The sequence below is a fragment of the Paroedura picta genome, unplaced genomic scaffold (assembly GCF_049243985.1).
Source record: "Paroedura picta isolate Pp20150507F unplaced genomic scaffold, Ppicta_v3.0 Ppicta_v3_sca21, whole genome shotgun sequence".
Classification (NCBI taxonomy): Eukaryota; Metazoa; Chordata; class Lepidosauria; order Squamata; family Gekkonidae; genus Paroedura; species Paroedura picta.
In genome coordinates, this window is record NW_027518618.1 from 2868367 (window position 1) to 2888806 (window position 20440).

At 50.6% G+C, this 20440-nt stretch overlaps 1 protein-coding gene across 1 annotated transcript in view; it reads right to left on the bottom strand.

The window, feature by feature from the left end:
* The window catches only part of LOC143828352 (delta-like protein C), a 47423-nt gene that overhangs the window by 17505 nt on the left and 9478 nt on the right, over positions 1–20440 (bottom strand). Inside the window, exons 4-5 of the mRNA XM_077318724.1 lie at positions 14766–15023; positions 6535–6896 (exon numbers count right to left, since the gene is read on the bottom strand). Coding sequence (XP_077174839.1) covers positions 6535–6896; positions 14766–15023 — 620 coding nt within the window. The remainder of the gene's footprint in view (positions 1–6534; positions 6897–14765; positions 15024–20440) is intronic.

Consider the following 20440-nt stretch of genomic DNA (forward strand, 5'->3'; position numbering starts at 1 on the left):
AAGATGCTCCAACACAAAAAACACCCAGTTTGAGTCTGCTCCCCCCCCCCTCATTGAAAGTATGCCTGTAATTATATTGTAGAATCTATGGCATAGGAGCAACCAAATGAAATGTATGCCAGGCTCCTTGCTTGACCCATGGAAAGAAAAAGGAACTAAAAGGGGACCTGTTTGGGTATCTCTGGAGTTCTGAGCCTCTCCAAAGAACAAGCGTGGCAGTCTTCAAGACTGCCAGGAGGCTTGTTTTAAATCAAATGGATTTCCAGAAGCTGACATAGAGCTGCAGAGAGTACTTGCTCTCCTCTGTAGGCGACAGCACAAAATGGATTTTTAAACGGTTAGCCAGGATGACCAAACTGTGGGTCTGCAGATGTCCATGGGCTAGTTCCCATGGGACCATGCTGGTAGGGGCTCGTGGTAATTTCAGTCCATGGACTTCTGGAGACCCAGTCTGGCCACCCCTGCACTTGGCTGAGACAAGACCACAGATAAGGTGGCTGTGTTGCTCCCACTGCTGAATCTATGCCAGTTCCTTCAAGTCCATTTGCCATGTGCCATTTTCACATAGAGCATCAGAGAGAGACCAGCCACAGAGCCAAGCCTGCCCTCTTCTGCATGTTCTCCCCCTGTGCTTGTGAATTCAAGAACAGAGGAGGGGGCCTTGTCTTCCTGTCCAGGAGTTTCCCAACTGCTTTCCTGAGCTGAGATGATTTGGGAAGGTCAGGATGGAGAGGCATGTACCAATGCAGGGAAACCCCACACCCCCCAACCAGTGTTGGGAAGACCAGGATGTCTAGCCTCACTAGCTGACCACACGGGGAGGAAGAGGACTGAGCATATTGCCTTCTGCCCAGAGTGACTCCAGTTGGCAAATATCTGTCAGCATAGCAGAGAAATAAAAGAGCTAAAAATTGCCTGATGGTGCCACAACCAGAAATAGGCTTTAGCTCCAACAGTGGGAAAGGTCTTCCTAGGAGGATTTGCTACTGGTGTAGAGCTTTAAAAGAAGAAGAAAAAACTAGCTGACTGCATCATTTCTGTCACCTGACTCGTGTGTGGCTGTTTCTTTTTTGGAGGGTGGGGGTTGATTTTAATGATTTAAAATGTTTTTTTTTTAATTTGGCGACCCTTGTGAGGTAAAGCAAGGTTGGATGTAAATTTTGCAAAGAATAACTGGGGAAGTAGAGATGTAGCCACAGGTCTCCAAGGAGGCACCATGGGGCTGTGCAGTTCGGCCTTTCACTAAACGTGCATTGCGTGCCATGACATCCCCACCCTCCAAAGTTCACAGGTCACAACACTCAACAGCCGGGGCTCTCACAACGGCCTCAACCAGCCATGATGGGTGGGAAGCCACTGACAATTGGGGCTTCCCTGTGAATGATCCACGGCATAGAGCCTTCCAGCTCCTGGTCAGGATGTGTCCTACCACCGTAGAAGGACCAGTCCCCAAAGGACCCACACAACTGAGCCGAAGACTGAGGAGCATATTGCACTGTCAGTGTGCAAAAATGCACAAGATTGGAGCAAACATCTCTTGAAGACAATGCTGAACAGTTAAAGGCTTCCATGGCTGGAGCCAATTGGCCATTGTGGGTTTTCTGGGCCGTGTGGCCACCCTGGACAATTCCTCTCTACACCAGAGTGGATGTGAGATTCTTGAATCCTAGCTCCGGGTTGAAGCCCCAGGCCTTTCTGCTGGCTACATCTGCAGCCATCTCTTCTACCATTCCTTGGGGCAGGGCCTTCCCCTAAGCCAGTAGGACTCCCCACCATCAAGTGCCTTTTCAACTACCCCTTAATCCAGGGGTAGTCAAACTGCGGCCCTCCAGATGTCCATGGACTACAATTCCCAGGAGCCCCTGCCAGCGAATGCTGGCAGGGGCTCCTGGGAATTGCAGTCCATGGACATCTGGAGAGCCGCAGTTTGACTCCCCTGCCTTAGAACACCCTTGAACTTGGCCTTAATAAGTTTGCTTCCTCCTTTGCATTCATTTCCATCAAGGCCTCCAGTTTGAGAACAATGCGCCATTGGTCCTTCACCCAAGGCAGGCTTCTTGGGGATGTACTTTTGCTCCCTCCCCAGATTCAACCCGTTCCTGAAGATCGGAAGCACCAGTCTTGTCCTTCCCCATGCTTGGCTGCCTTGCGGGGGTCACGTCCGGCTTCTTGCCATGAGCCCGTTGGGAGGTGGCCAGCTCCCCTCGTCCAGCCTCTGGCCTCAGCCCTCCGTGCGGCTGCCTGCCCCAACTCTCACCCCCCCCCTTTTCTCCACCTTCTCTGGCTTCCATATCTGACACTGCAAGCTCTGTCAATCTATTTACCTTTTTTTAACTCCCTTTCTGCTGGTTCTAATTCTGTGTGCATGACGTTTTCTATTGCCAAGAGATCTCCTTGAAATGCACCTGTTCTTGGATTCTTCCCCCTCTCCCCTAAAATAAACCTTTCTTCTGCTCAGCCCAATCTCTCCAAGCCCCACAGGATTTTCCTTTAAAATTCCATAGTGGGAGGGGGGCGGGGCTATGTCCGTGCTGGATTGCAGGCCTGTAGCTAGTGAGTGTGTGGGTATCATGTGGGTGGCCCTGCCCTGCTTTGCCCATAATCAACAGGGGAGGCAGAAAGGCTTTTGAAAACAGAGGCCCCCTCCCTCAAGGAACTGTGACATTTGAATGGCAAAAGAAATCAGGTGCTGTAGGGAGGACAGAGTCTGGCCTGCCCAGAATGGCCACTCCCGGTGGGGCACCAAGACTCTGAACCGCTGTCACATCTTCAGTGATTGCTGAAATCTTCCAAATTAGTTGCCACGGTGGCCTTGATATTTTTAAAAACTGCGGGTGCAGGTGGAGTCCCTTTGCTGGTGCTTGGCTAGGAGAGGAGGAAGAGGAGGGGGCCCGGAGCCCTTGCAGGACTGAGGTCGGTCTGCCCCCATCACAAGGGGGTCCCTGTGGATGCTCCACGGCTCCAGTACAGGAAGGGGCCTGCCTACTTCTCCAGGCTAAGCCGAGCATGCTCAGGAGCGAAGATCCGGGAAGTCAGGAGACATCGCTGGAAGTGACTGATGAGGCTTCTTTCCTCCCTTCCTTCCTCATCCCTGCCGAGACCCCCAAGGGCACAGAGGGGGACCCCGGGCCCCTAACTGTGGCGCAGAAGAGAGATCGTTGGACAAAGCTGATCCCCCCCTCCAACCGGGAAGAGCCAATCAAATGGTGTCGTTTCCCCATTTCTGGAAGGTGAAAAATGCTGCCAAACAGACACACACAAACTCCCTCCCCACCCCCAGCCAAGGAACAGAGGATTTGGGCCTCCTTTGACCTTTCGCTCAGACGCCTATCTCACCCCCCCCCTCCCCTCCAAAAATATATATACCCAGTAATGTTTCAACAAACTTGCAGAAGGCCTGGCACTCCAAGGCCAAAGAGGGAGGGTTTGCTAGCAGTTGTAGAGCATCGACCCCATTCCTCAGGGGAGTATCGGTTCGGTTCTCGGCTCTGCCAGAGACAATCCCCCCCCCCCCCCAATACCGTTCGTGTCACTGGGATAAAGGCAATTCAGGCAGTTGGGTTTTAGTGAATTACCTTGCAGGGGGGGGTTGGGCATGAAAGTTTTGAACTCTCTGAAGGGTTAAGCCCCGTGACCCTGTTTTCCCTGTGCAAAACACAGCTGATGCCAGGGCCTCCTGCAGATTGCTTTGGCCAGCTCCCCACCCTTGACCCCTGGGGCGGACGTCTCCTGGTCCTTGCAGACAAGCAACCGTTCCTGCAGCTCTCGAGGTGGTCTTGCATCAGGGTTGCCAGATAACAGGTTGGGGAACAACTGGAGTTTTTTGGGGGTGGAGCCTGCAGAAGGCAAGGTTTGGGGAGGGGAGGGCCTTCGGTGGGGCACGAGGCCACTCAGCCCCCCTTTCAAGCGGCTGTTCTTGCAGGGGGACTGATCCTTGCTGCCAGGTTCCACCTGGAGTTGTGGAAATGCAGACAACTTTGGTGCGGCTAGTTCAGGCCTCCCCACTAGGTGGCAGCCCTTGCTAAAACATTGGCCCTAACCAGGCTTCCTTTTGTATTGCCTTTCTCTTAAAACTGCACCTGTAAAACTCTGGCAAGGGAGAAACAGAAGGGGGCCCAAGGCTTCTCACCAAACCTTTGCAAAAAAAACCCTCCCACACAAACTGGAGAAGGCAAGAGCTGCTTGGGAGGACCCTACCCACCCCAAAACTAGGGAAGTTTAGTCTTCCCTGTCCCCCCACCTGGAGGGCCAGGCCACACCTTGCTTTCCTCTCTATAAGATGCAAGCTCCTTGGGGCACAGACCTGTGTTTCTGGCTCTGTTACTTAATACAGAGTTATGTGCAGAGGTAGCCTGCGGCGGCCTCTCCCAAGGGCTCTGGAGAGGCAGACGGTGTGTGTATTTGTGTGTGTGTGTGTGGGGGGGGAGTTGTCTACCCAGTCTCACTAACCTACCAAGAAGTACCATGGGACCCCAGGCTGAGTCTGTCCCTCACATCCCCCTACAGTCAAGATCAGGGGTAGTCAAACTGCGGCCCTCCAGATGTCCATGGACTACAATTCCCAGGAGCCCCTGCCAGCATTCGCTGGCAGGGGCTCCTGGGAATTGTAGTCCATGGACATCTGGAGGGTTGCAGTTTGACTACCCCTGGTCAAGATACTCCATTGGGGGTGCTGCTACGGCTTCTAGGCTGGGAAATTCCTGGAGCATTCGGGGCGCAGACTGGGGAGGGTGGGTTTTGAGGGGCAGGGGCACAATGGGGTGCAGCGCTGTAGAGTCCACCCTCCTAAGCACCCGCTTCCTCTCAGGGAATGGTCCTCTGTCCCCTAGAGATTTGCTGTAATCCCAAGGGACCTCCAGACGCCACCAGGAGATTGGTAACCCAAAACACTCCGTCATGCTTCTGGAATTTTGTAAAACTTCCCCCCCCCCTTCCAAAGCCCTGTTAAAAGTCAAATGAGGGAAAGAGGACAAGCGTGTCCCACATGGGATAAGGTGGTGGGCAGAAGGGCCGCTCTCGTCCGTCTCCCTCCCGGTCTGCTTCGGCTCTCGGCGGGTTCCGTTCCAAGCCCCTACAACCCATCTCCTTGCCTGCGTGTGGCCTCCAACACAAAGTGGTCCCTTGGGCAGTGACACATGCTGGGGTCCAACAGGGCCAGACCCTCTCTGCTGGGGGAGGAGGGGGAGCCTGCCTGCAACCAGCCGGATGCCTGCGGATTCGGCCCAGGGGTCGGGCCCCTCAGATCCCAGGCCCCAAATCTGGTCAGAGGGCCTGCCAGGACTGAGAGCCCTTTTAGGGGAGAGGGAGCCAACATCCTGCCCCCAAGAGGGTCCCCTCCGCTGGGGCAGACCCCCACACTGCTCATTCACCTGCCCCCTCCCCTCTCCCTGCTCCCCATTGCAAAGCCCTGCTTCATGGGCCAACTTCCCAAACTGGATAACACAAGCTTCTGTGTTGCAGGGCAGAAGCTGTCCTCTCCAGCCGACTCTGAGGGCAGCCAAGGGGGCCGGGGCCGTGGCCTTGTGCCCGATGGAAACGTCCTGCATTTCGGCCACCCCTCCTTAGGTCCAGTCGGACCTCCCAGGGACAGATGCACGGAGGCAAGGCAAGCATGGGACGTCCGCGGGGATGGCCTTTGCTCCCGCAGCTGATATTCACCAGCTGCAGAAAGCGCTATTCCAGTGGGGGTGCCGCGAGGGAGGTTCAAGGCTACTTGCCCATGGTCTAGACTTGCCAACTCTGGGTTGGGAAATTCCTGGAGATTTGGGGGGGGGGAGCTGGGGGAGGACAGTTTTGGAGGAGGGAAAGGACCTCAAAAGTAGGGCCCCATGCCCCATGTGGCCTGGAGATCAGTAGGTTTGTCAACTCTGGGGGATTTTTTGGGGGGGGCAACCTGGGAAGGGGAATCTTGGGGAGGGGAAGGGTCTCAGCGGGGTCGAATTCCGTACCCACCACCTTCCAAAGCAGCCCTTTTCTCCAGGGGGAATGATCTCTGTCATCTGGAGCCGAGCTGTAACTTCAAAAGATCTCCTGCACCCCCACCCCACCCACCTCCCCAGAGGCTGGCAGCCCTCCCACGATCACCTCAGCAGCTGGTGGCCCAGGCAAGAGGCTCTCCAGAGCTCCTCCTCCTTGATCACTTTGTGCATCACGAGCCCGGCTATTCCCCAGCTTTCTAGGGTCGCCTACATTAAATTTCTGGGCTCCCACACCTATCCCAGAATGTGCTCAAGCACCATTCCAACAGAGGAGGGTCTCTGGGAACAACCTTGAGGAGAAAGCTAGGTGTCCAGCCCCACAGATCCGAACATAGGGAGAGCTCTGATGCCCCATCCGTTCATTTTGAACCTGATTCTTCTCAGGACTCACACAGGACTCCCTCTGGCATCCCCCAGCCTTCCCTCAAGAGGGGACTCTGCCCCTACAGGCGTGCCACTGTCCTTCTCCCACGCTAAAGCGATCCCGGCCAGCGGCCGTCCCTATCCCTGGTGGCAGGGAGCTGCCCAGACTAAAGCTGCGAGGGGCAATACTGACATGGCAGCTGCCGCCATTCTTGCAGGGGTTCCCGTCGCACTCGTTGGTCTCGATCTCGCAGCTGGTCCCTGCGAAGCCGGCCCGGCAGGTGCAGGTGTAGCTCCCCTGGCCCGTGTTGGTGCAGGTGGCGCCGTTCTTGCAGGGGCGGTGGTTGGTGCAGTAGTTGAGGTCCTGGTTGCAGAAGAGCCCGCCCCAGCCTTCCTGGCAGTTGCACTGCCAGGGTTGCACGCAGGTGCCCCGCAGGCAGCCCGGGTAGCGGACGCACTCGTCACAGAGCTGCCCCTGCCAGCCGATCCGACACTTGCATTCGCCGGGCTTCTCGCAGAACCCGTGGGCCTGGCTGCAGCCAGGCAGGCAGAGGGCTGCAAAGAGGCAAGCAGAGAGGATGCGGGGAGAGGGGCGGGGAGGGAGGTGGAGAGAGGAGGAGGAGGGGAGAGGGGACAGCTGGTGGAGTTGCAGGACAGACTCCGGACATCTGTGCCAAAGACCCCTGCCGCTGTGCCAAAGAAAGGGCCCCTGTGCCACCCTCAAAGCCAAGCCACCGCCAGAAATGCCTATGGATTCCAGCCCATGCTCTTTTGAGCTCTGGGCACCCTCCACTGCCCCTTGGGCAACAAAGCACAGTGCCTGGCAGGAAAAGAGGGAGATCGAATAATAGAAAAAGACACCATCAGGATATTATTCCTGGCCCTATTGTGCAGCCTGAGATCAACTTATCGGCACGGATGAACCTTCCGGCTAACCATGAGACGTCGCTGCTTCACTGATGCTCTAATTTATTATCTGTTTTCAATGATTAATGTCTTGATAATATTTAATGTTTGTATTGTTTTTGCTCTATGGATTGTTACGTATGTCCCCTGCCCTTAGCCGCTCTCAGAAGCGCAGTCTGGAAATTTAATAATAATTAATTATTATTAATAATACAAAAGAGTGACCAGCAACCAGTTCAACTTGTTTCGATAATTGTTCTTCGGGTGCAGATATCTTCATATAACAGGCAATGTCTCTGAAGAATTACTGAAACAAGCTGAATGTATGTGTGTGTTTATTTGTTTGTTTGTTTATTTATTCGTTCGTTCATTCATTCATTTATGTTATACTTGTATACTGCCACTCCCAGCAAGCTGGCTCGCGGCAATTCACAAAAAGAATACAAGCAATATCTAATAAAACCACATAATATTAATAACGATAATAAAAACCCCATACATATTATATAGAGCCTCTTGTGGTGCAGAGTGGTAAGGCAGCAGACATGCAGTCTGAAGCTCTGCCCATGAGGCTGGGAGTTCAATCCCAGCAGCCGGCTCAAGGTTGACTCAGCCTTCCATCCTTCCCAGGTCGGTCAAATGAGGACCCAGCTTGCTGCTGGGGGGTAAACGGTAATGACTGGGGAAGGCACTGGCAAACCACCCCGTATTGAGTCTGCCAAGAAAACGCTGGAGGGCGTCACCCCAAGGGTCAGACATGCACAGGGGATACCTTTACCTTTTACCTTACATATTATAATATAATTATATCTAATAATAGCATTCTAACCCAACTTATCAGAAAAGATCATTTCAATTTCCAAAGATCTAATGAAGTGATTGAGCCAAGATCTCATAAGAGCGCTGCCAACATCACTCTCATAGCATGACAGAGGAATGCCAAAACATTTAGGGGGGAGGAGCAGCCCGATCTTATCACCCTGGTTCCTTCCGCCCAGCCTCAACCAAATGCCTGCTGGAAGAGCCCAATCTTGCAGGCCCTGCAGAACCCAGAGAGCTCCCATCAGGGCCTGCAGGGGCCAAGAGCTCGTTCCACTAGGTGGGGGCCAGGACTGACAAGGCCCTGGCCCTGGTCGAGGCCAGGCGTACTTCCCGGGGGCCCGGGGCCATCAGCAAATTCACACCCGCCGAGCGGTGAGCCTGTCCTGCCTTTATATTATTGTGTACAGCCAGGAATACACAGAGGGTGTCTTTTTCTATTACTCGATTCTGTATATTATTTTTTGTATATTATGGAAGGAAAAGAGGAACATGGATTATTTATCTGCCACCTTTCTCTCCAAAGAAGACCCTAGCTCTCCTTTCCTCTAGTTCAGGGGTAGTCAAACTGCGGCCCTCCGGATGTCCATGGACTACAATTCCCATGAGGCCCCCTGCTCTAACCACTACACCATGCTGGCTTTCACAGTTCCCAATCTTTTTCTCATCTGCTGCCTCCATCAATAACTCCATTTTCTCAGAAGACCTCAAGATGGCGCCATAGGGAAAGCTGGACTTCAGTTCAGCTCTTAAGCCATGCCGAGGGTCAGGTGCTTATGCACCTGGCTGACCTGAACAGATACGCAAATCTGTTCACCGGTCGCCCCAGGAACCGGGAACGGTGACCTGAGGGTCCTACAGATCCGTAGGGAGAAGCAAGACCTCCTTGGATTAATAGCGGCTTGAGCTCAAGGTCAAGATGGCGTCTTTGTCGCAAACAACTTTACAAGCTTGAAACGACCAGCCGACCTCACATTCTTCCCAGACCATCATTTACCAGATCGATAGGAGCAGAAGTTGACAGAAGCTGGAACCTACAACAGTAAGAATTGAAAGCTTTCTGGCTTTTCTCTCTCTCCTCTCACAAGCTCTTCCCTCCCCCTCCCTCAACCAATTTACAAGCGAATTCCTTCTTTCCCCGAGTGAGAGACTCCCAGCTAATTACACCCATTAACCAAACAAAGAGAGTGCTTTGAAGATTTATGGGTGAACGTTCAGTGGGAGAATTTGACTTGATACGGAGATCGACAAACTGATAATTTGGGATCGCTCGTGCTCCCGCGAGACCTCACGAGACTTTCTGTTTATAGTTTGTGACTGCCTAGAACTATGGAAGAATTATCAAAGGCACAGCTTTTCCATTTGTTATGCAAAGGAAACTCAGAGATACTGAAAGCAATCAATAAGCTGGAAAAGGAAATTCGTGGGACTAAGGGGGAGTTTTTGGATAGAGCCCAAGATCCGGAGAGACCAGCTGATGACGCAGCTCAGCCAACAGTAAATCAAGTGAAACTTCAGGAGGGAGAGAGTGCCAGAGATGTAAAAACCCAAAGTATCTTTAAAGAACCCGGGAAAACAGATTCATGGAAGGAAAGTACCAAAAACCTGGAAGTCTATTCAGAGCAGGAAATGACTTGGATCAGCAAAATAAAAAGAGTCTATTCAAAAGCGACAGCAACTAGGAAGCTATCAGGAGATATTTCTGTGCGACCAGAGGAAGAGATCCAGATTGACAAAGGTTTCAGAGCCCCCTCAAAGGCGACTACAAGCAAGAATCAAGCAAGAGATTTCTCTGGCCCTGACAGAAGGACAATCAGAAACACTCTACTATGGAAAAAAATACAATTTCATTTTCTGCGACCACCTGAAAGATGAGCTGAACAATGGAGTATTCTCCTGGCTTCTTGTGAGAAAAAAAAAAAAAAAAAGCAGTAGCAATCTTTAGGACAGGTCCAATATATGAAGGGAACTGACTTTATATTACTTAAGACAGTAATAGAATATATCCTTATAATAGATTATACCTTCCTACGTATCAACTACTACTTTGTTAAGAAAGATGGTAATAACTCCTAAATCAGGATTAATATGCGATGGGAATTGAATATGTATGTTAATATGTATGCCAAAAGAGGATGACAAACCATACTTTATAGGCATTAACAAGACAACAGCAGTAATTCTTGGGTTAGGGCCAACTTATGAAGGAGATTGACCTAATATCATTTAAGATAATAACAGAATGTATTCCTATAACAGATCTCATATGTATTAACAATCACTTGGCTAAGAAATATGGTAAAAACTTCTAGACTAGGAATAATATGTGATGAGAACTAAATACCTATGTTAAAAGAGATGGCAAACCATATCAACTGGTCGTTTTCTCCTTACAACTTTTCTGTAAATGCTTTATATAATAATAAACAATAAAATTATTATAAAAAAAAAAAAAAAAAAAAAAATAACTCCATTTTCTCCAAAGGGACCGACCCGGAACTGGGTACAACAGGAAGACCAAAAAATGGTCAGAGGTGGATGGCCCTGTCTAACCCAATATTGTCCGAACTCAGAAGCTAAGCTGGGTCAGCCCCGGTTACAGCTTGGAAGGGAGATTAGCAAGGAAGCCCAGGGTTGCCACGCAGAGGCAGGGAATGGCAGGCCACCTCTGAACGTTTCTTGTCTCGGAAACCCTACACCGGGGTGCCATCCGCCTGCTGGGGATTGCTGGCACTTTTCACCTCCGGAAGGCAAATGCAAAAAGACTTCAGTGTAGAATTAGTTGAGATGCAAATCGCTAAATATTCAGCCCTCGGGGAAAGATTGGGAGAGACACTAGAAATTAGAAGAGGCAGAGAAGTGTAATTTGGCTAAGGAGATTACCTCGAATCAATCTGAAACAATTGTTTGTCGGGAAATTTATTTATCCTACGGCAGGCATAGTGCAGCTAGGATTGTCTGGCAGCCAGGCAAGGGATGCTCAGAGTAGGCTTGACATTGCCCGCCCCCTTTTCGTGATCCTTCGTGTTCCTTGGAGGAATGCCATCCAAGCCCTTGGAGATCTCCATCCAAATACTTGCCAGAGTCGGCCCTGCTGAGCTTCTGAGATCTAGGAAGGAACTCAGAAGTTGAGCTGGATAATAAAATAATGTAAACATGTTGATTGATGTGAGTGGTGGTTGAATGGGATCTGTAAACTGTGGCTCCGACCAATATATGTAAATTTTAGACTTTTTGGAGACCACCTTAGAATCATAGAATCATAGAGTTGGAAGGGGCCATACAGGCCATCTAGTCCAACCCCCTGCTCAACGCAGGATTAGCCCTAAGCATCCTAAAGCATCCAAGAAAAGTGTGTATCCAACCTTTGCTTGAAGACTGCCAGTGAGGGGGAGCTCACCACCTCCTTAGGCAGCCTATTCCACTGCTGAAATACTCTGACTGTGAAATTTTTTTTTCCTGATATCTAGCCTATATCGTTGTACTTAAAGTTTAAACCCATTACTGCGTGTTCTTTCCTCTGCAGCCAGCAGAAACAGCATCCTGCCCTCCTCCAAGTGACAACCTTTCAAATACTTAAAGAGGGCTATCATGTCCCCTCTCAACCTCCTTTTCTCCAGGCTGAACATTCCCAAATCCCTCAACCTATCTTCATAGGGCTTGGTCCCTTGGATGCACATGAGATACCCTCTCAGCACAGAATTATATGATAGCGAAGAGTGGTGACCGTAGGCAGATGTCATAGGAGGTGGTCTCCAAAAAGGATAAAATTTACATATATTGGTTGGAGGCATAATTTACAGATCAACCACTCAACTACACTTTATAATGAGTTTAATATAAATATTTTGTATAGAGTGTATTATCATGGTTCTGACCACTGAGGAAGACCCAGTTGGGTCAAAACGCGTTTGGTCTTATGTGCTGTTAGTTCGGTATAGTTTTTATGAAGTTTTTATTCTGTTTTTAACATAATAAATGATCAACATTTTTACATTATTTTATTGTACAGCTCAGCTTCTGAGTTCCTACCTGTTAAGGTTGGGTTGTGTTCCTTTTTTGGTTTTAGCTTCTGAGATCTGACAGGAACGGGCATCCCTGGGCTATCCAGGTGAGGGCTTGGTAGGGAAAGATGATAACTGAGAGGTAGCGGAGGAAAGTGCCAAAAACCACAGCTAAATTAGAGCAATCCTGTAACTGACTGTTGGAAACAGCTCTCTGTGCAATGTCTCTTGAGACTCTAAACAAGAACTCTCTTTACCCTAGAGCAGGGGTAGTCAACCTGTGGTCCTCCAGATGTCCATGGACTACAATTCCCACGAGCCCCTGCCAGCAAATGCTGGCAGGGGCTCATGGGTATTGAAGTCCATGGACATTAAGTCCATTAAATGATAACCTCTGATTTGTCACAAGATCAAACCTTGCTTTCTGGGGAGCCACATGTTGTTCCCCTACATATATTCTGGAAATTTGGGAAGGTTTGTGATTTGGAACTTCTCTGATATTGAGCCATCCATTGGCTACAGGAGAATAGCCACCCCCTCACGGGGTTAGATTAATTATTTGCATTAATGGGCGCCAAAACCTGAGCTGGGAAATACTATAAGGTTATCGCCAGCAGCTTTAGCAGAGGACCGGAAGAAGAGGCTTGTCCTCACCCAACATCACTTTAATCTGTTGTTTTTAAAAGAATGGTGAGTGACTATAAAAAAGAGCAACAATCCAGCAGCACCTTAAAGAACCTTACAGGGAAGGACAGAATAGAAATTATGATTAAGTCTAGCAAGATTTGTGGCAGGGTAGGCATTTTTGTCAGTCGCCGCTCAATTTTTCTTGGTATGTGACTATCATGTTGATCTACACTGAGAAGGTCGAAGTGCAGAAATTTTTTTTAAGTGGAAAAATGGGAGGGGGGTCTGTTCTGGACAACAGATTCTGGGGCAACATAGATGTTTTTCTTTCTTGCATTCTTAACCTCGATCTTTAAGAGGTTAATGCAAGGTAGTCAACCTGTGGTCCTCCAGATGTCCATGGACTACAATTCCCATGAGTCCCTGCCAGCGTTTGTAGTCCATGAACATCTGGAGGACCATAGGTTGACGATGTCCTCATTTCAGTATGCAGATATTTCTAGGATGGGATCTTAGCAGGACTTGGTTTTGTCACTAAACTTTTCAGGACTTCTTATAAACCAAAGATTTATAAACCCCTTAATAAACCCTTGTGGAACAGCTCCAAAAATTTCCTGCATCTTCCTTCATTCCTCACCTGGTGATCCATTGTTGCTCAAACCTTTTGTGGAGGTCTGCCAGCTGTTTTATACCAATCCATAATAGGCAAAAGCTTATACCCAGAATGGAATTTTGTTGGTCTTAAAGGTGCCAATGGACTCACGTTTTGTTCTGTTGCTTCAGAATCAGTTTGGATCTGTGGCTTAATCGGATTGATAGGGCACCATCTTCTATGGCCACCTGAATAAAGCTGTCACATTCTGCACCAGCCCCAGCTCAGCATCCCTTCTCCTGGGATGGTTCCCATGGGAGAAAGGCCTCTTCTGGAACTGGCTAAGCAAAACTCTTTTTAACCAGAGATGCAGAGGACCAACCCATGGGCCCCTCCTGTCTCCGGATGGTTCTTAAAAGAGCTCTGAGGTGGCGGTCCTCTTTCTGTGGCTTGCAAAGAGTCACGCTGACAATTATCGTGAGCACCTGAAGCTGTCTCATATGGAACTGGACCCTCAGTCCATCAAGATTGGCATTGACTACTCAGACTGGCAGCGACTCTCCGGGGTCTTTCCCATCCGCCTGGTCCCTTTGACTGGAGAAGCCGGGGTCTGACTCTGGCAACTTCCACATGCCAAGAAGATGCTCTTCCACTGAGCCATGGTCCCTTCCCTAACCTCCAATCAAAAGACACACCCTCCCTCACATGAGGCCTTGCATCTTAGGGAGGCTCACAGCTTACCAGTTCCCCTGCAGCAGTTGTTTCAAGGCGAGAAACACCTGCTGACCACAAACCCCACTGGGAAAGGGACTTTCTGGAAACACAGGGCAGGTGCCACAGTAGGGAAAAATGCTCAGCAGAAATAGTCTTGCCTAAGGCCCTGAATATTGCTGTTCTGAGTCAAGGAAGGCCGGTCATATGGAACTGAACAACTCTGCAATGTTTCTTGGTCTCAGACGTCAGAGGGGGACTATGAGAGAGTCATAGGGATAGAGAGCCCAATATCCTAACATGCTTTCTGTCTCTGCCTAATTGCTGTCCCTTTAACTCCCAGGGAACAAACCTCTTTCCTTCTGCTCTGACACATCACCAGAGTTCTCCAACTTGCCATCATGAGAGCGGGACATGGGTTCATGCCTAAATCTCCCACCTACTTAGCTAAAATAGATCAGTGTCCTGTCTCTTTGCTACCCTATTTAGAAATGGAGTTCCTATAATAAAGAAATCAAATCCATTTGAAAAGACAAGTGAGGCTCTGTTTTTTGTTTCCTGGCCTGCACACACACACACAGAGACCATATGGCTTCTGCTGCACTCTAGGCCACTGTGCACTCTGCTAATTATTGGGAATATATAGCTAATATTTCCACCAGCACACGATTTAGCCAATGGCCCCTTCAGCCAACCAAGATCGGAACCGGGCTTGCCACTCCGGCTGCCACCCCCTCTCCCTCCCTTCCCACCGAGGATACTTACGTTCTGAGCAGTATTCACCCCGCCACCCTTCCAGGCAACTCCTGCTGCCCAGTTCGTCGCAGGCGTAGTGCCCGAATGTGTCATCCCGCGGCCGGCAGTAGTCGGAGCAGCTCTCTCCGTAGTAATGCTCATCACAGGTCACGTGGTAGGAGTAACGCAGCTCGCTCTGGTCTCCCAACTGCACGTCTTGGGACCAGTCTTCGCCCACAGCCAGGCGGCGACGGGTGGCCAGACGGCTGATCAATTTCTGGGCATCCTCTGAGAGGGAGAAGGAAGTCATCAGGGAGAGCAGCAAGAAGAGAGGGTTAGGGGGAAGGTACAGCACCCCTGGCTAAGACAGAGCTTCTGCATTCAAGAACCATGCGTCTCCAATGGATTTTCTGACAGTCCAGAGCCAAACTTCTGTGCTGACTGTTGGAAACAGCTCTCTGTGCGATGTCTCTTGAGACTCTACACAAGAACTCTCTTTACCATAGAGCAGGGGTAGTGAACCTGTGGTCCTCCAGATGTCCATGGACTACAATTCCCAGGAGCCCCTGCCAGCGTTCGCTGGCAGGGGCTCCTGGGAATTGTAGTCCATGGACATCTGGAGGGCCGCAGTTTGACTACCCCTGGTCTACAAGATCCTGTCGTCCGACACTCTTAAGAGCTCCCCTTTTGCAGAAACCAGTTGAAAATGTGGCTCAAGGTCTATGCCTGATGGAAAAGAGATGGCGCCCCATTGGTCTCTAGTCCCAAAAGCAGGCTTGGAACTTCAGAATCCGATTTAACGCGGAGTTTGTGGGAGGGCAGGATCCTTTTTCTCCCCAGAAAGAGGATGTGGAGGATCTCCGAGGATGGGTGGGAAGTGGTGGGGAGCAGCGCTTCCACACCAAGGCTGCTTCAAAACAAATTTTGGTCTTCAAATGGGTGGGGTTCCTTATTAGGGACCATAGAGTTAGTGAGAGATAGGGACACTGACCACTCAGTTTTGATCTCAATGATCTATCCCTAGAGGGTAATTTCCTGTTCCCGCAGCCTTCCCTCTTCTCCTCCATTCCTCAACCCTGCAACATGATGGATGCAGAGATGCCACAAAAGTATCTCTCACCATCCAGCTATTAATATTACAATAGGAATCTTCTCTTTACCTCTTTATGCATAGAAGTTAGCACCCTAATAAATAGCTACTATATTAGTTAAGTATGCTCTTGGGGAACATGCTTTTCTGTGTTTGTTGTTCTCTGACCGCATGCACTTACAAATCCTATCAGGCACTCTGCTAACTTTCAGAATATTAAGACTTTTCCATAAGTCAACCAATCTGTAAACCTCTCCGCAAGAGCGGTAAAAATAAAGCTGCAAGGGGTAAGTGGGCGGAGTCCAAGATAAAAACTCGAAGGGGCCAGTCGGGAGCTGCAAAGCACTGAAGATGGGGACTTGTCAGGGAAGGGGGCGGCCGGGGCAGGCTTCAGCGAAGGCCTTGGAGCGGGCCTGCTCCAAGCCCCGCTCTGAAGCCGGGGACTCGGGGGGGGAGGGGGAGCCGAGGCCAGGGGGCCGGGGGGAGGTGGCACCCAGGCCGGGGGGGGAGCCGGGGGGGCCTCCCGCACCCAGCCACTGCCCGCTAGCGCCCGCTGTATTTTGGCTACAGCGGGCTTAAATTCTAGTATTTAATATCCTTCAGGTTATGGGTCCAGGCTCATATGATACTTGTTTGATGTGGCTGAGAAACTTTGAGTCACTTGTGAACTCCCAGCCAAAGGAGCCACAGAGGCAGTCAAGAAAGAATTCAGACAGTGGGAGCAAAACAACAGGAAAGCCGTAACATTGATAGTCTCGGGTGTAAGTACTTCGGAATATCCAGATTTGCTAAGTCTGAAGGCAGCTTATGAAATGTTAACAGTTTTTTGGAATCATGCCTAATTAAAAGAGAATATACATATATCCACTGCACTTGTTAAGAAATTGCATAACATGAGATTTAAAGGAGAGCCTTTTGATGCACATGTATTAGAGATGGAAGGATTGTTTCAGGAACTAACGCGCTTTGGTGAAATGCTGGGAGATGTAACCAAACTGACAATATTATTAACAGGCAAGCCGTGTAGCTTTCATCCCACAATTAGTCATATCTGGGATAAAAATGATATTTCTTTTGATAAATGCTGTCGGATGAAATTGCAGGCAGCAATATGTTGAAAGCAAATAATAAAACAGAGACTCTGTCAGGAGCATTCTCTTACGACGTCGATTTGCAAAGAGGTGCTGAAGCCCATTTATAAAGCTCAGGGAGACAACCCCCATTTACATGCCAGTAAAGTTGGCTCCATTGCCAGGGAGACCAGAGGCAGATGGCAAGGTCACGTGATCCTGACGCTGAGGAGCGATCAGTTGCCAATACGAGGCAAGGTCACTATGCCAGCCAAAGGGGATCTCCTGCCCAGGAGATAGCAACGGTCAGGCAGGAAGTAGGGCCTGACAAGCCTTCTCACAGCCAAGAGCAGAGAGAGAGCCACATTAAATGCCACTTTTGCAACCCAGTTGGGCACAAAGCATTTCAATGTGAAAGGGAAGCCACTAATGTTAATCAGAACCCAGAACCTCAAGCACCCCGTAGAGCTTACTGTGTCAGTTTAAACCCAACAAATAACAAATAAATATTCTTGACTCTGGATGCACAAATAGTATCTCCAACCCTGCAGAACTGTTTAATATCCCTGAGACATCTGTGTTTATTGGAAATTGAGTTTGTCTTAAAGCAACAAAGAAAGGGAAAGTTGTTCTGCCTTGTTTGCTATCAGAAGGGTGTCCATACGAACTGCACTTAAGGAATGTCCTGCTAATTCTAGGATTTACATCTTGTCTCCTGTCAATACTCAACCGAACAAAGGGGGATAGAGAATCAGCTTTGGAAATGGTGAATTTTGTATATATAGACATCATCAGCTCTGTCTCACAGGATTTGAATGCAAAGCCCTGATCCAAGTATATGAAGTGAACCAGGATTCTGATGACAGTGATGGGGAAGCAAGCTGAATTTAGCAGACGTCTGTGCTCATACTACGGGTGATCAGGTATGACGCAGAAGTCTGGGATCCTGTTGTTCTGAATTTATTCAGATTATGAAGAGAAATCAACTGGTTGAAGTTTCTGAATTTGTGCCAGGTACTAACAATAAAAATAATTCTGGGTCTGTCTTAATTTTCAAATCAGCAAGAGTTTCCTTTCCAAAGAGAAGTGAAGAGAGAACAACTGAACTGCTTCAGCTGATCCACAGTGACGTATATCAGCCGTCCCCAACCCTTGGGCCGGAGACCGGTACCGGTCCGTAGATCAGTCGGTACCGGGCCGTGGCTCCTCCTCGTCCTCCTCCCCGGCTGCTGCCTCGGGGGCTGCCCTGCCACTCTGCCACCGGCTCACCTTTGGTGCTCTCTGATGGCTGCCATGGCTGAGGCTCCCCCTCGGCGTGGCACTTTGCAGCTGCTGCTGGCAGCGCCCCCCCCCCCCCAGTGGGTGGTGGAAAGTCAGGGGCGCTTGGCCACTTGGCCCCGGAGTGACACTTCGCGGCTCCCGATTGGCCCCTCTGAGTTTTTATCACAGACTCGGCCCTTTCTCCTTCCACTTTGCCCGTACTGTTTTAGTTATACCGCTCTGCAGGAGCGGTTTACATGTGAAGTTTATGAAACAAATGTAATTCACCAGGACTTGTTGGAAATTGGCAGGGTGGGACAAGAGGCAGAACTGAACTGAGAAACCCCAGGGGGGGGGGGATTTATATACAATCTAGCTCTTTTCCGCTGCTCCAGACAGACGAACGCTCTATCTCGATCTACCCCGCAAGGCTGTTGTGTAGATTGCGCTCCCCCCGGGCAAGCTGCTTGCCTTGCCGCGACCCCTGGAGAAGGGTCATTCGACCCCCAAAGAGCACCCAACCCCCAGGTTGAAAGCCACTTATTTAAGACATTAAGACCGCATTTTAAAAATAAGTTACGACATCTGAAAATCGCTCCATGGGAGCAGTAAGAATAAAGGAGTAAGGGCATTGTGGGCGGAGAAAGGGGCGAGGCAAGTCTGGGATAAAAACTCAAAGGGGCCAATTGGGAGCCCCTCCAAGGGTCAATCTGGGCCAAGGGGCTCCCGACTGGCCCCTTGGCCCATCCCAGATGTGAGCGGGCCACCCGGGTCAGGCTTCGGAGCGGGGAAAGGAGCTGGGCTGCGAAGCTGAGATCCTCGAGCGGGAGGGGGACGGAGGAGAGGGCTTCGCGGCAGGGAAAGGAGCTGGGGGGGCCGCAAGGACGGCTGCTAGCGCCCGCTGTATTTCGGTTACAGCGGGCTTCAATTCTAGTTTTAAAATAATTCAGCAAGAACATATAAACAAAAACAGCGACCTGGACAGTTAACTATGACGCTTAGAAATTAAACCTGCTGTAGACAAAACACAGCGGGCGCTAATGGTTGGGGAGGAAGAATAATCCAGGAAGGTAGGAGAGGGAAGGAGGGATGAGAGTGATAAAGGGGGGCAAGGGGTGGGTGAAGAGATGGGGAAAAGGCAGAAAGAAAAGAAGGGAGAAAGGTAGAAAGACATAAGGCAGAAAGACAGGAAGGGGTAAAGAGAGCGAGGGAGAGGGAGAGGCAGGAAGTAGATAGACAATTAGAGGAAGTCCAGAAGGAAGGAAGAAGGAAGGAAGGCACGCAGGGAGGGAGGTGGCATGGGATGGGGAAGGGGGGGAAGGGTGGTGGTGCATGAAGGGTCCGTGGGGTGTTTGGGGGAAGACTCACGAGGGGGGGCAGTTGGGAGGGGAGGTGGTGGGGGGAGAGCGTGGGGTAGAGAGGGGAGGGTGCATAGGTGTTTGGGGTAGGGGAAGCGTCTGCGGGTCGGGGGTCGGGAGGCGGAAGAGGGTGGTGGGTGGGTGGCTGGGTGTGTGGGGTTGGTGAGTGTGTGGCGGAGGGGGGTGGGAGCGCTGGGGCAACTCATAGGGGGGTGTCGGAAGCGTTCCGTGGGTGGGTGAATATTCGGGGAGGGAGGGCGGCGGCGACTTGGGGGAGGTGGGTGGCGGAAACTTGTGTTCGGTGGGCGGCTCGTTGGCTGGGTGGGTGGTGGAGCGGCAGCGGAAGCCCAGTGTGTGTGTGTGTGTGTGCAGGGCGGGGGGGCAGGCCCCCCCTGAGGGCGAACAGCTGTGTAGGCCGCGCAGCAGCTTACCTGCCATACAGCCTCGTAGGTAGTTTTGGGCGGCGACCCCAAGGCGGCTGGCGGCCTCCGTTGGCGGCAAAGGGATAGGGTCTGTCCCTTCACCGGCTGAGAAGGGGCGTGGGTGTATGTATTTTAGTGTTTATTGTACTATGTTGATGCAAAACTCATTAATTTCCTCCTTCTGTCATCATCTCAGCCAATCTATGGAAACCTCATAGGGTTTCCAAGGCAAGAGACGTTCAGAGGTGGTCTGCCATGGCCTACCTCTGCCCAGCAACCCTGGATTTCCTTAGTCCTATCCAAGGACTAACCAGGTCTGTGACCCTATCTAGCTTCCAAGATCTCATGAGATCTTCTGAGATCTAAGGAGATAAGGCCAGCCTGGACACTACGACAAGTGAATCTCGCTGAGGCCGTTCTCATTCACCTCCCCGGGCTCCACCCCAGATCTCCAAGAATTTCTCAATCCAGAGTTGGCAACCCTAAGAAGAGCCTACAACAGCTC